The 16,312-nt window shown below is 38.1% G+C and overlaps 1 protein-coding gene across 3 annotated transcripts in view; it reads left to right on the forward strand.

The window, feature by feature from the left end:
* Positions 1–16,312, forward strand: part of LOC133301152 (polyribonucleotide nucleotidyltransferase 1, chloroplastic) — a 55,571-nt gene that overhangs the window by 26,567 nt on the left and 12,692 nt on the right. For all 3 annotated transcript variants that reach the window (XM_061500761.1, XM_061500763.1, XM_061500762.1), the window contains exons 15-16: positions 12,757–12,940; positions 13,125–13,172. In XM_061500761.1, coding sequence (XP_061356745.1) covers positions 12,757–12,940; positions 13,125–13,172 — 232 coding nt within the window. The remainder of the gene's footprint in view (positions 1–12,756; positions 12,941–13,124; positions 13,173–16,312) is intronic.

Consider the following 16,312-nt stretch of genomic DNA (forward strand, 5'->3'; position numbering starts at 1 on the left):
TGACGTACAAGAACTGAATCATTGGGAAAGATAACAGAATAAGGCAGCTTAGGACTGAGTCTGCTGATGGGGATATGATGAAATATGATTTATGAATAATTTTTCATGTATTACTTTGAGACCTAAAGGGTTCCTTATATACAGGTTACAATTGTAGAGTTGAAAAAAGAGACAATCGTATTGATAAAAATTGTATATTACATCTGTACAATTGCTCTCTATTTAAAGAGACTAAATAACCTAATGGGCTAAGCCCAAAGAAGATTATAGAATGGAAATAAATAAATAAATAAATAAATAAACAAATACAATTATTTAAACACTCCCTCTCAAGCTAAGGAATAGATATTTATCATTCCCAGCTTGTTAGTCAGTTCTTGAAACCTTTCTGAGGGAAGTCCCTTTGTTAGAATATCAGCTAATTGACGTCCAAAAGGGATGTATGGAGTGGTGATCAACCTGCTATCAAGCTTCTCTTTGATAAAATGGCGATCGACCTCAATGTGCTTAGTCCGATCATGTTGAACTGGATTATGAGCTATACAAATGGCGGACTTATTATCGCAAAACACCTTCATATGTCCTTCACATCTTATTTTAAGATCACCAAGTATAATTCTCAACCACAATAATTCACAAATGTCTTGAGGCATAACTCGAAATTCAGCCTCAGCACTCGATCTGACAACCATGTCCTGCTTCTTACTCCTCCATGTCACTAGGTTACCACAAAGAAACATACAATAACCAGTGGTAGATCGACGATCAATTACGGATCCAGCATAATCAACATCGGTATAAACTTCTAAAGAGAGATTGCCATTACGCTGGAACAACAGTCCTTTATCAGGAGTGGCTTTAAGATACTGAAGAATTCTCTCCACTGTCTGCATGTGTTTTTCTTTTGGATTATGCATGAACTGACTTATAATATTGACAGCATAAGCAAGATTTGGTCTAGTATGAGCCAAATATATCAGTCTCCCAACTAACCGCTGATATTGTCCTTTATCAACTGAAGGACTCTCCTCTTCATAACCCATCTTGTGATTCTGCTCAATAGGAGTATTAAAGGGTTTACACCCAAGTTTTTCCGCTTCTTTAAGAAGATCAAGGACATATTTCCTCTAGCTGATAAAAATTCCTTCCTTTGAATGAGCTACCTCTCCCTAGGAAATATTTCAATCTCCCAAGATCTTTAATTTCAAACTCAGAGGTTAGCCGTGCTTGTAGAAAATGTTTCTCTGTAATATCATCATCTGTTCTAATAATATCATCAACATACAAGGAAGCACGGACACTCCAAAAAACAGGAAGTGTCGTGTCCGACACGCTCCGACACGCCGACACGTTTCGACACAGTGTCCGACACTTGGTCAACATTCTCGACATGTTGACCATTTCGACACGCGAATTTAAATGTGTCCGACACGGTCAAAAAACATTTTCGTAAAAAAATTTTAAAAAAAAAATTATTTTTTTAAAAATTGAAATATTAATTATTAATAAAGCTTCCACTTGATCATATCAATTTTATTTTATTTTTTCTTTTTTTCCCTTAAGTAGATAAGAGATCATCTCAGCATCATTGTTATCAATTCCTATTACGCTTTTGCTGTATCTCCTTCTCTCTGATCTCTCTCTCTCTCTCTCTAATTTGATTTGATCTCTCTATCTGATATTATCTCTCTCTCTCATCCCAGTTCCTGTTTTTTTTATTAAAGCTTTCCACCTTTATAACGTGTTGATGGGTATTATTAATTTAGTTTCATTTTTTTGTTAAATTATTGAATATTAAATAAAATGTACGCTATATAAATTAAAAATATTATTTAATATTAAAACGTGCCCCAACGTGTCGAAATCCATATTTTTTTAAGATTGACTTGTCGGAGTGTCGTGTCGTGTCACGTGTCGTATCGGTGCTACATAGTCAACATATACAAGTCAATCTCCCAAGATCTTTAATTTCAAACTCAGAGGCTAGCCGTGCTTATAGAAAATGTTTCTCCGTAGTATCATTTGTTATAATATATCATCAACATATACAAGGAGCACAGCTAGCTTCCCATCTTTGGAGCGCTTGAAGAATAGTGTGTGATCTCCTTGACTTTATTTATATCCTAAGGCCAACATAACCTTAGTAAATCTCCCGAGATCTTTAATTTCAAACTCAGAGGCTAGCCGTGCTTATAGAAAATGTTTCTCCGCAATATCATCATCTGTTATATTAGTGTATAAGGATAGGGATATTTCTGTAAATAGTCAATTGGCTTAGTGGCTTAGCTTTATTGTAATAGTAACAACTGTGCTGTTACAAACAGAATTAGGTGACGTGGCTGTAACGTAGCTGTATGTTCTCTTTATATAAGAGATTTCCATGTACTGTTTACTTAGATAACAAAGATATGAAATACACAAGCTTTCTCATCTCTCCCTCTCTCTTCCTTTTCTCTCATCTGATTCAGATCTCGTTTATGGTATCAGAGCTCTCCTTGAGGGCCTGATACAGATCGCATCTCACTATGTCTTCCGCTTCGAAATCTTCGTCACCGTCACCATCTCCTTCTCCTTCGATGATCGGAAACACAACCGGAAACGCTTCGACCGAGAATCGCTCGTCTTCTCCCTCGCTATTCAGCCACCAAATCTCTGTTAGACTAATAGAGAGCAATTTTCTTCTCTGGAATCAGGTTGTGGAACCTGTAATCACCTCTCATCAACTTCAACATTTTCTTGTTAATCCTAAAGTACCGCTTCAGTTTGAATCGGAGCAAGATCGCGTTGATGGAGTAGTCAATCATTTGTACACTGAGTGGCTTCGTCAAGATCAGATGCTTCTCTCATGGATTCTTTCCACTATTTCAGAAGAATTTCTGAATGAAATCCCTGGAGTTAGCCATGCATATGAAGCTTGGGAGCAGATCCATAAGTTTTTTGAAGGAATGATGAAGTCAAGAGCTCACCAGCTCAGATCTGAGCTTCGTACCATCAAGAAAGGTGGTAGATCTGTAGCTGAGTATCTTAAACGTATTAAGTCTCTCTGTGATGAATTAAAAGCTATTAAAAGTGCAATTCCTGTTGATGAACAAACTGAACTGATACTTGCCGGTCTTCTTGCTGAATTTAATGCCTTTGTCACCTCTCTCAGAATACGTGAGAATCCTTATTCACTCAATGATCTGCGAGTTGAACTGATGTCTCATGAAATGATGCTTGCACGACAAAATGAAGCTCTTCTATCTGATTCAATCACTGTGAATGTTGTGCAAAAGATTTCTTCTGATTCAAAAGTAGCAAACAGACCTGAATTAGCACCTGTAAGGTCTTCTCTTAATGTTGTAGAATCAAATCTGGATCCAAATACATATAACCAGAGGTCATATGGTCCAAACTATGGAAGAGGCAGAGGTAGATCCTATACTCGAAGCAACAGAGGAGCTAGAGGTCGTGGACGTAGCAATGTTCAATGCCAGCTTTGTTATAAATTTGGTCATGGAGTTTAGAGCTGCTGGTACAGATTTGATGAGAACTTTGTACCTGAACTCTCTCCACCAGCAGCTCCTCAGTACTTTCCATCAGCACAACCCTCGTTTCAGAGGCCATATCAGTATATCAAACCTACTGCTCCTCATCAACCTCAAGCCTTGGTAACCAATCTTCAACCTCAAGCATTGCTAACTGCCATTCCAACTCAAGGACAAGGTCTTCTTCCCACTCCTTCACATGTTCAAGCAATTGAGTGGTATCCAGATTCTGGTGCATCTCATCATGTGACTGCCAATCCTCAAAACCTGTTGCAAAGCACACAACTGTCTGGTGCTGATCAGGTTTACATAGGGAATGGCCAAGGTTTGAAAGTGAATGCTATGGGCTATTCTTCTTTCTCTTCCCCACTTAAACCACACACCTCTTTACACCTTAACAATCTTCTTCTTGTTCCTTCAATAACTAAGAATCTGATCAGTGTGAGTCAGTTTGCTCGAGATAATTGTGTTTATTTTGAATTTCACCCTCTTACTTGTTGTGTAAAATCTCAGGCATCTCATGAAGTCCTGTTGGAAGGTGTCTTAGGACCAGATGGACTATATAGCTTTCAAGGAGTTCAACTCTTCCAACTCAAGTCAGCAACCGAATCAACATTCTCCTGTTTCTGTTTCAACAATTACTTCATGTAATCCACAATCAAACAGTAGCCTAGATTTTTCTCATACTGTTCCCACTAGTGTAACCACACAGTACACAACTAATACAACCTCTAGCTCTGTTAAAGCTATAGGTTCCAACTATATGTACTCTCTTTGGCACTGTCGATTGGGGCATCCTCACACTGAGGCCCTCAACTCAGTTCTCAAACTTTGTAATATTCCTACCGTTAATTAAACAAATGATGATTTCTGTTCTGCCTGCTGTTTAGGTAAAATTCATCGTTTGCATTCAGCTCCTTCAACCAAAGTGTATGCAAAACCCTTTGATTTGGTTTTCAGTGATCTCTGGGGGCCAGCTCCTGTCAAATCCACAATGGGATTTACATACTATATATCATTTGTAGATGCTCACTCTCGTTACACTTGGATTTATCCCCTAAAACAGAAATCAGAAGCTTTAACCATCTTCACTCAGTTCCAAAAACTTGTGTCAAACCATTTTCAGTCCACTATAAAAGCTCTACAAACTGACTGGGGGGGGAGAGTTTCGTTGCTTTAATCAACTTCTTAAGCAACTTGGTATAGTGCATCGGATAGCTTGTCCTCACACTCATCATCAAAATGGTGTGGTAGAAAGGAAACATAGGCATATAGTTGAGACTGGACTTACCCTTCTTGCTCATGCATCATTACCCATCAAATTTTGGGATCATGCCTTTATTTCTGCCGTTTACCTTATTAATTTCCTACCCACTACTGCCTTACATTTCGAAATGCCCTTTGTAAAATTACACAAAACAATCCCTGATTACAAGTCCTTCAAAGTTTTTGGTTGTGCCTGCTTCCCTTTCCTAAGACCCTACAACAATCATAAACTTGAATTTCGCAGCAGTGAATGCATCTTTCTTGGCTTCTCACCAAGTCACAAAGGCTATAAATGTCTTAATTCATCTGGGAGACTTTTTATCTCAAAAGATGTGTTGTTTAATGAAACTAAATTTCCCTATCCTACCTCGTTTCCCTTAAACACAAATACTAGCACTACCCCTGGTCCTACCCCTTCTGTGTCCAATTTAATTCCACTGGTGGCCCCTACAACTTACTTCAAATCATTCTGACTCACATAAGCCTTCAAGCAGTGACAGTCTAGACTCAACCACTTCAAGGAATACCTCCTCTACACCAACCTCAACACCAACACGCAACTCTCCTCTCCCAGCACCTACATCTACCTGCTCCACTCACCATTCATCAGCTTCCAACAGTGGTAACACACTCAGTACAGGTTCTCCTATTGCAATTTCCTTTAGTCCTTCTATTTCCTCTTTTTCTCATCTCAGTTCTGGCTCTGAGTATGTCCCGTCTGGTCCTCTTCCTTCGTCACCTGATCATTCTATCCCCACTCGGTCTAAAACTACACATAGACCTCAAATGCTTTTAACCTCTATTGAGCCCAGCACAATCAAACAGGCCTTGGCCAATCCTAATTGGCTTTCAGCCATGCAGTCCGAATTTGATGCTCTTCAAAGAAACAACACTTGGTCATTGGTCTCTCTTCCTCCTAATAGAAAAGCTATTGGCTGCAAGTGGGTCTTTCGGGTTAAAGAAAATGTGGATGGCTCGGTTAATAGGTACAAGGCTAGGCTGGTAGCCAAAGGCTTTCATCAACAAGCTGGATTTGATTATTCTGAGACATTCTCTCCAGTTGTAAAGCCTATCACTATTAGAACTATTCTAACTATTGCAATTTCTTTTGGCTGGACACTCAGGCAACTAGATGTTAATAATGCCTTTCTCAATGGCATCCTTGAGGAGGAAGTTTACCTGCAACAGCCTCCTGGATTTGAGTCACATAATAAATCTCGTGTGCAGGTTACATAAAGCCCTTTATGGCTTAAAGCAAGCACCAAGGGCCTGGTTTGACAAGCTCAAAACAGCCTTACTGCACCTTGGTTTCCTGGCTAGCAAATGTGACCCTTCATTATTCATCTACATGAAGTCTTCTCAATTGGTTTTTCTTCTAGTCTATATTGATGATATAATCATCACTGGGAGTAATTCAAGTTTTATTCAGTCTTTAATTCAGAAGCTGAACATTTCCTTTGCCCTTAAAGACCTTGGTGAGCTGGATTTCTTTCTTGGCATAGAAGTTCAGAAAACTTCATCTGGTGTTTTATTTCTCTCTCAGGCAAAATACATCAGGGATTTGCTTCTCAAAGCCAATATGGCTGATGCAAAAGGCATCTCTACTCCACTTCAATCTGGCTGCAAGCTCTCTAAGTTTGGTTCCAATTATTTTTCAGATCCCTTCCTCTACCGCTCCATTGTGGGAGCTTTACAATATGCTACTCTCACCAGACCTGAGATCAGTTATGCAGTCAATAAAGCCTGCCAATTCATGGCTCAGCCACTTGAAGCTCATTGGGCTGCTGTAAAAAGGATTCTACGCTATCTTAATGGCACTTTGTATCATGGACTATTGATGCAACCCTGTAACCCCAGTCATCTATTCTCTATCACAGCCTTTTGTGATGCAGATTGGGCTAGTGATCCGGATGATCGACGATCCACTTCAGGAGCCTGTGTATTTTTTGGTTCCAATCTAGTCTCATAGTGGTCTAAGAAACAGACTTTGGTGGCTCGCTCTAGCACTGAAGCAGAATATAGGAGTCTTGCTTTAGCTACAGCTGAAGTTCTTTGGCTCAAGTCTCTTCTAAGCGAGCTTCAAGTTCAGCATAGTCCTCCTCTCATTCTCTGTGATAACTTGAGCACTGTCTCCTTATCTCACAATCCTGTTCTGCATGCCCGCACAAAACATATGGAGTTAGATATCTTTTTTTGTTAGAGAGCATGTTATTGCAAAGGATATACGAGTCTGTCACATTCCTGCAATGGATCAAGTTGCTGACACTCACCAAAGGTCTCTCAGCTTCACGCTTTGCTGTTTTACGAGCCAAACTCATGGTGGTGGATTCTCATTCTCATTTCCATCCACCCTGAGTTTGCGGGGGCATATTAGTGTATAAGGATAGGGATATTTCTGTAAATAGTCAATTGGCTTAGTGGCTTAGCTTTATTGTAATAGTAACAGCTATGCTGTTACAAACAGAATTAGGTGACGTGGCTATAACGTAGCTGTATCTTCTCTTTATATAAGAGATTTCCATGTACTGTTTACTTAGATAACAAAGATATGAAATACACAAGCTTTCTCATTTCTCCCTCTCAATTCCTTTTCTCTCTTCTGATTCAGATCTCGTTTATGTTATAATAATATCATCAACATATACGAGGAGCACAGTTAGCTTCCCATCTTGGGAGCGCTTGAAGAGTAGTGTGTGATCTCCTTGACTCTATTTATATCCTAAGGCCAGCATAACCTTAGTAAATCTCCCAAGCCAGGCACGAGGAGACTGTTTCAATCCATACAAGGCCTTTTTTAACTTGCAAACTTTATTTCCTTCATCCATAGACGCAAAGCCAGGTGGGATTTCCATGTATACTTCTTCTAACTCACCATTAAGGAAAACATTCTTCACATCAAATTTATTCATATCCCAGTTGTAATGACCAGCAAGGGACAACAAAGTTCTCACAGTATTTATCTTTGCAACTGGTGCAAAAGTTTCTTCATAATCAATGTCGTAGGTCTGAGTGTAACCCTTGGCAACTAACCGAGCCTTATATCTCTCAAGAGTACCATCATAATTATATTTCAAGGTATAATAAACCCATCTATACCCTACTGCTTTCTTTCCATCAGGTCTATCAACAACCTCCCATGTTTTATTTTTCTCCAAGACTTTCATCTCATCTTGCATGGCTCGAGCCCAATTCTCATCTTTTAATGCTTCATGTACTGATTTTGGGATTGAGATAGAATCTAGTACTGCAATAAAGCTTTTGTGCTGCACATAAAGGTTAGTAGAAGAGACAAAATGAGAGATAGGGTGTTGGGTACAAGATCTTTTCCCTTTTATTAAGGTAAGAGGTAAGTCATAAGATGTACTGGGTAAGCTATCAGAAGCAGCAGACAAATCATTCGAGGCAACAATATTAGGTTCAGAAACAGGAGAAGTAATAATATTAGGATCAGAAACAAGAGATTCAGGACTGGTGAAGCAGTGTGGGCTGCTTTCTCTTGTGATATACTAACTCAGGTGTCACAATCCTTTGTATTTCCGGTGTATTAGATAGGCCAGACACAGAAGAATCAGAAACAAGAGGAAGAGGTGTAGGAGAAGATATGGAAGGTTTAGACTCAAAGATAGAAGATGATGAATTTACTGAAGAACTGCTCTCCGCCTGAAGATGAGGACTTGGGTAAAAGAACTTAGATTCATGAAATGTGACATCCATTGAGACAAAGAATTTCCGACTAGCAGGATGATAACATTTGTAGCCTTTTCATCAGGGGCATAACCTAGGAAGATACATTTGAGAGCCCTAGGATCCAACGTCACCTTTCGGCGAAGCTCCTCCCATCGCACCTCAGAAAAGTCAGCAACAAGGGAAGGTAACAGGTTTTGCCCCAATATTCTTCCACGAACATCATCAAGATCACGATTAAGGCCAACAAGAAAATCATAGAGACGTCTTTTCTCTAAATAATTTTTAAACCTTGCATTAGCTTTTAAACTGTAAAGAACCATTTCAACCCAAAACCTTATGGTGTTGGGTGAGGGCCTTTTTAATGGTTTATATTATTCTCTAACACACCCCCTCACACAAGAGCCCTTTAGGCTTGAAGCGTGGATTATTGCATAGGCCTAATTTTTGGTTTACCTTATGCTTATTTAATTCCACAAGTGGAGGGCAGTGAGGATCGAACTCGTGACCTTGTGGTAATTGATGGTCTGATACCATGTAAAGAACCACTTCAACTCAAAACCTTAAGGTATTGGGTGAGGGTTTTTTTAGTAATTTATATTATTCTCTAACATAAACCTTGAAGGTCTGCTTCATCATAAAGATCCAACTCCTGCCACAAAGTTTTTAAAGCAAGGAAGTATTCGGTGATAGTCGTCCCTCCTTGATGTAAGTCTTTTATCTTGGTGTTGAGTTCAAAAGCCTGAGAAGCATTGCCCAGGTTAGAATAATATTCTTTAACAGCATCCCAAATTTCCTTAGCCATATCAAGTAACAAGTAAGTTTGACTGATATCGGATTCCATGGAGTTAGTTAACCATGTCATGATTAAGGCATTTTCAGTCACTCAATTATCGTAGCCAGGTTCTCGTTCTACGGGTTTTTCCTTTTTTTCGTCAAGATACCCCATCTTTCCTTTCGCTTGGATAAACAACTTCACAGAGTGACACCATTGCACATAGTTCTTGCCGTTCAAATGGTGATTGGTAATCTGCATAGCTGGGTTGTGTCCAGAAGACGAAGAATTGGGAAGATGAGAGGCTTCGGAAAAAGCACCGGATGTATTTGTAGAACTTTCAGAATCCATAGTTTACAGCGGAAGAGAAGAACAGGTTCCTAGTAAAAAATTTCTCCAAAAGCGAATTGAACCCTCAAAACAGGAAGAGGGGAGGCCGACGAAGTGAGCAGAACAAGCAGCACCGCAAACGAGCACATGCAGGGCGGCACGTGGCTCACACGCGCTGGCGAGGCTGTTTCTGAAGTCAATGGTGGCCTTGGTTTCGTGATTGGATGTGTCTAGATAATGTTTCTAGGAGATGGCAGAGGCCAAAAAGGAAAAAAAAAGAAAACGATGGGGTTCAAAATTATAAAATGACAATAGGATAACCTGCTCTTATACCATGATGAAATATGATTTCTGAATAATTTTTCATGTATTACTTTGAGACCCAAGGGGTTCCTTTTATGCAGATTACAACTGGTAGCTCAAGAGTTACAGTAATAAACAGTAATAAAGAGTAACAAATAGAATACAGCGATCAAAGGGTCTAACAGCTAGTAAAAATAATTCTAATACTCTAGAATATTCTACAGGATCAAATTAAACATACTACTGGACAAAAAAGGGGGAACAACATTTTAAAAAAAGTGAGGGGAGAGGCTTGGCTTGGCCAATGCCTTTGACTTTTTTCGGCCATTGGCTAAAGTGACATTTGATAGGTAATCTGCAAAAGGGTGGAGAAAAGAGATTTGTTACCAGGCTTATGATAAAAAGTGCATGGATCCAGATTCCAGGGGGCAACATTTTACCAAAATGAACGATATTGTTATTGGTGCAGTGGACTGCTGGGCTGTATGTAACAGTAGAAAAACTAGTAGAAGAGAGATGTCCTCAGTGTTTGTAGCAGGAGACATGCTTGCTAGGGGGAAGGGGAGCTCTTACAGACCATAAAACGGCTTAGTGCATAATTCTGATATTTGTGTGATGTACTCCTGGAGTTCAGAGTTTATTATCTGCTTGTTTTTATGTTGGGAAGTGACTAGGTAGTCAAAGTATGCCCTGTCAAAGTATCATTTATAATGACCTAGTTAATCCTTCCCGAATTTGCTTTTGGGATTGAGTTACGCCCTATTTGTTCACAATTCTTAATTTTTTGTCTAGTTTGGGTGGCAGGAGGTGCCGCAGGTATAGGTGACCAAGACAAGTGAGCTCTATTCCAGCTATGATATTTTTTTATTTTTTTCAGAATCTAGATTTGGATTCTGTAACTATGGTGGTAGTATCTTGTATCTTAAGTAAGAAGCAGAAATTTGTGTGTGAATGAGCCAAGGCTACAACACTTGTGAGCTCATATTTTTAAAACAATTTCTTCAAAAATTGAAGTTTGGATACATCAAACAACAAAGTGTTATGTTGTGATAATCAAGCAGCTTTGCATATAGCCTCTAATCCAATTTTTCATGAAACAAATAAGCATATAGAAATTAACTACCATTTTCTTTGGGAAAAAGTTCTTTTGACAGATGTTGTTACTGTTAGAGATATATATAACCATTAATGTACCCTCACCCAACAACTTAAGCTTTTGGGTTGAATTGGTTCTTTACATGGTATCAGAACCTCATGTCCCGGGTTCGATCTAACCTCCCTTCACTTTCTAGTGGAATTTCTTAGTATAGGTAGGCTGGGCCTGATGCATCATCAAACCTTCAAGCCCAGTGGGCTCTCGTATGAGCGGACGTGTTAGAGATATATATAACTATGAATGTACCCTCACCCAACAGCTTAAGCTTTTGGGTTAAATTGGTTTTTTACAGTTACTAAATGTGTTAGTTTAAATGAATAACTGGTAGACATCTTTACAAAGCAAAGGACCTTGATGCTTGAAGATACTAAATTTATAATAAGTTTGGTGCATTAGATGTATATGCTCTAGCTTAAAAGGGAGTAGTTAATATAGCATTGGAAATTTTGTGGTTAATGTAACATGGGAAATGTTAGTCTTATGGATTAGCTTAATTTTTATTTATATCATTGGACATGTATATAAATATCTTCATGTCGAGTCCAAATCACTCAAGCAATTCACATAAATCCTTCCTGAACTGCATTCTAATTTCTTCTCAAGTATGATAATTGTTAATATTTTGTTAGAGATATAATATATTAAATCATTAATATGTAATTCACCTAATGGTTTAAGCTTTTGGGAACCAATAATGATATCAAAGCACCTCTATGATCAAGTGGTCTAGAGTTTAATTCTTGCTGTCCCCATTCTTCTAATAAAAATTTCAGCACAAAGTAGTTTGGCCTATGCACTATCCATGTTTCTAACCCTAAAAAACAAGGGCTCTTAGTGTGGCGGGCCTGTGCATTGTCCTCAGTTTAAGTTCAAAGAGCTCTTGCGTGAGTGTGCGTGTTATAGGTATAATATATAAAATCATTAGTGTGTCATTTACCTAACAACTTAAGCATCTGGTTTTTTTTGGTTCTTTACATATTTATTAAATTTAACTCTGATTTGACCAGAGTTGAACCATTGAATCACAAATCAGTCTGTTCAATGAATGTTTATCAATCTTAAGTGGTAGAGAAGTGGCTGTAATTGTGCAACCAGAATGGAATCTTGGTCAACAGTTTCCCCGTCATTCAAGTTCCTAAAGTGAAAGTCTCATGTTAAATTTGGACCTTAAATGAAAGAAAAGTTTGATGGGACGAACATGCACAGTGGAGAGACAATCAAGACGAGAAAACCCTCTTAAGAAAGGAAAATTCTTCCAAGACCTCATATGAGTATCATCACTCTAATGTATAGAAACTTGTGGGCTAAAAGAATATATCCCTGAGAAATGATCATCCAGGGACTGGCATGAGTTGCATTGATCATCGTGTTGTATCCCTCCCATTTTGATCTCAACCATATTTTCTGTAACTTGTTACCATAATCATGGTCTTCTGATGAGTAAGAAGGACAAGACTTTGTGGAGCTATGCACTTTTTGCTGTTAATAAGAATATATGTCTACATCACAAATATATAGCTGAGTTTTTTACAGTTGATGTAGTATTTTGGCTCTTTTAGGAAGATGTGATATTCTCCCACATTTGGCTTGCTGTTTATAGTTTTGCTCGTGATACTATTGCAGTTCTCTGTTCTTTGGAACTGTCCTTTCAGACATGTTAAATACAAAGCTTTAAACTTTCCTCATTTAATATCAATGTTTTTATTTTATTATAGCATGGCTTCTGTTTGTGGAGGTTGCTTAGCATTGCAAGATGCTGGGGTTCCTGTTAAGTGCTTGATTGCTGGAATTGCGATGGGTATGGTATTCGACACCAAGGAATTCGGTGGAGATGGAACTCCACTTATTCTATCTGACATAACTGGATCTGAAGATGCATCTGGAGATATGGATTTTAAGGTTGTAGTTTACATAGTTGAACTTGTAATTCCTATTTGCTCACTTGTTTATCTGGATGAATAAGTAATTCTAGGAGCTCAGTTGGGTTTCTTCTGTATTTTCATTTCTATTTTATTTAGATTTGATCAACATGACATTGATGTCATAATGCTAAAAGTGATGTTTTGACAATGATGTAATGCAGGTTGCTGGAAATGAAGATGGCATAACTGCATTTCAGATGGACATTAAGGTGAAATAGTATCATTATTTTTTTTTTGGATACAATAATGGGAATTGAACACATAACCAAATACAAACTACCCAAACCCCTCACCACTAGACCAATCCTAGTGGCTTAATAGTATGATCATTTTAATGCTTATATGTTGATAAGCTTGTTTCTTTTTTTCTCATTTGTTTGGATTTCCAGAAACTGCTTATTTTTTTTGAAACTAGAGCATTTATTATTTATTAAATAGCTTATAGATGTTATTTTTATTCACATCTCCTTCTAAATAAGTAAATAAATGATGGTAATCAGTTCCTGATTTTTAGCCTGAATTTCAGGAACAGTGGCAGGAAGATTTTGTTTCTGATTTTGAGCCAAATTTTCAGGAACAATGGCAGGCAGAATCTTTTTTTTAATGTCCAATTAGGTGTAATTATTAGCTCCTATTGCCTCTCTTATTTCTTAGGCCGAGGAGAAATCAGAGAGAAAACGATAGAAAATGAGAAAATAGTTGAGAGAATTCTGCATGTTATTGATTATGAATCTTGGTTACAGAAAGAGTTACAAGATCTATATATAGAGCTAGAGTCTTATTCAGCAATGAGTCAGAGTCTTAACAGAAATGTAACCACTCTAACAGACAGGCATAACAGAATAAAAAATGATCTAATACAGCCAGGCACATAGTTGGTCCAATACACTTATAATACATGAAACAATAATGTTTATGCTATGTTATATGCTAATACATCCCCGCAAACTCATGGATTATGGAGAGGTAGTGCTGAATCCATAACCCTGAGTTTGGACCTCAATTCAACAAAGCGAGCAGGAGATAGAGCCTTAGTAAGGGTATATGACATTCAACAATCTAATCTACTAATGTAAAATGTTAAACAATCAACTCCTTAGCTATGACACGTTCGCGAGCAAAGAAAATGTCAAGCTTCATGGGCTTTTTGCGGGCATGAAAAATAGGATTATGAGAGAGGGCAACTGTACTAAGGTTGTCACTCAAAACTGGAGGTGTGCATAGAGGAACATGAAGCTCACGAAGTAAGGATTGCATCCAAAGAATCTCAGCATAAATGATGGCAAGGCTGCGATTTTCAGCATCTGTGCTTGCTCTAACAACTAGAGGTTGCTTCTTAGACCACAATAAGAGTAGATTATGTCCCCAAAATATGCAAGCACCTGAAGTAGAGTGTGTATCATCAGGATCACTTGTCCAATCAACATCACAATAGGATATGAGAAAGAGAGGATGGTGTGGAGATGCAACTTTGAGATGGAGACAGAAAGTAGAAGTCTCTCTAAGGTATCTCGGTATTCTCTTCACAATTTTCCCGTGTTCTTCCAAAGGTTGAACTATGAATTGACAAACCTTATTGACTGTATAGTTAATCTCAGGACGAGTAATGGTAGCATATTGGTGTGCACCCATGATAGATCTATAGTGGTGAGGGTCTGCATAATATTGAGAACCATGTTAAAACAATTTGCAACTAGAGTGCATACGAGGGGAAATACTCTTTGCATCCTTCATATTAGCCTTAATCAAATGGTCTCTAATGTACTTAGATTGAGATAAGAGAAGAGTACCATTAGGTTGTCTTTTTATTTCAACTCCAAAAAAATATTTCAAGTCTCCTAAGTCCTTGAGAGCAATTTTTGAGTGAAGATGAGTGATAAGGTGTTGAATTAAAGTGGGATCATTTTTGGTAACTAGAATATCATCCACATATACAAGGATGTAGATGCATCTGGTGTTGGCCCGAAGAACAAATAAAGAGGAATAACAATAGCTAGCATGCAAACCAAGAAGGAGCAGGAACTGTATAAGTTTATCAAACCAGGCTCTAGGTGCATGTTTTGGACCTTAGAGGGCTTTATTGAGCTTGCAAACCAAAGTTTTGTTTGAAGACTTAAAACCAAGTGGTTGTTGCATGTGTACTTCTTCCTCAAGATCACCATTGGAAAACATTATTCATTCACTTCTATTTGTCTAAGCAACTATCCATATGTGTGAGCAAGAGTGAGCTTAATCAGGGTTTGGTATTCCAACAGCCATGACAGAAGTATTTGGTATTCCATCAGCCATTCCGCATATGCAGGATTGAGAATATCATTTAAACAATCTTCATCAGATTTGTACTTGAGTAGGATCTTTGGATTCACTAGAAAACCGTGAAACAATGAGAGGTAACAATCAGTTCAATATTTGGTTCCAAAATAGATAATTATTGTCAAGAGAGTTTAATAGTGATTTGATGAGTGAAGAGCGATGGAGTTTTGTTCTTGTAAAGAAACAATTCAACCCAAAATCTTAAGGTATTGGGTGAGAGCCTTCTTAATAGATTATATAGTTCTCTAACACACCCCCACACGCAAAAGCCCTTTGGGCTTGAAGGTAGATATTAAACAGGCCCAATTTTTTAGTTTACCTCGAGCTTATTTAATTCCACTAGAAAGTGGGGGGCAGTGAGGATCGAACTCGTGACCTCATAGTCATTGAAGCTCTGATACCATATAAAGAACCAATTCAACCCAAAACCTTAAGGTGTTGGGTGAGGGCCTTCTTAATAGTTTATATTATTCTCTAACATTTTTTTTTGTCAAAGCTAATATCATAATGATTTAATCAAAGATTTTCTGTTGTATCCAAAGTCTCGTCAAAATATGTAATTGATTTACTTTTTTCTTCTTAATTTGAAATTTTGAATTTGCCGAGTCATGATGGGATAGGATTGCTGAGTCATAGAATAAGACTGACGACTTATTACTGAGTCATTCTTATCTATTTTTTCCCTTCATTTACACTTGTATAAATTCCTCCTATCAGTGTAAATCAAGGGAATCAATGGAATAAACTCTTTATTTCACATTTTTTAATATGGTATCAGAGCAGGTTGATCTTGAGAAAGCTCAGCCACCACAACCACCATCAAAACGGCGGCACATTGCCGGAAAACTCAAAATCCGCATCTTATTTCTCTTTTTTCATAATTTTAATATGGTAGTAGAAAGATATCATCCTCCTTGAGAGGAATTTTCTTCTTCGTCGGATCTTCCTTGTCGGACAGCCTCATTCTTCGCTCAGTTGCAGATCTTCCCTGTTTCTCTTGTCTTTGTCGAACCCATCATCAGTTTCTAGCATCACC

Source organism: Gastrolobium bilobum, unplaced genomic scaffold, assembly GCF_033153095.1.
Source record: "Gastrolobium bilobum isolate Gb01-03AN ecotype WA unplaced genomic scaffold, APGP_CSIRO_Gbil_v1 utg1816, whole genome shotgun sequence".
Lineage (NCBI taxonomy): Eukaryota > Viridiplantae > Streptophyta > Magnoliopsida > Fabales > Fabaceae > Gastrolobium > Gastrolobium bilobum.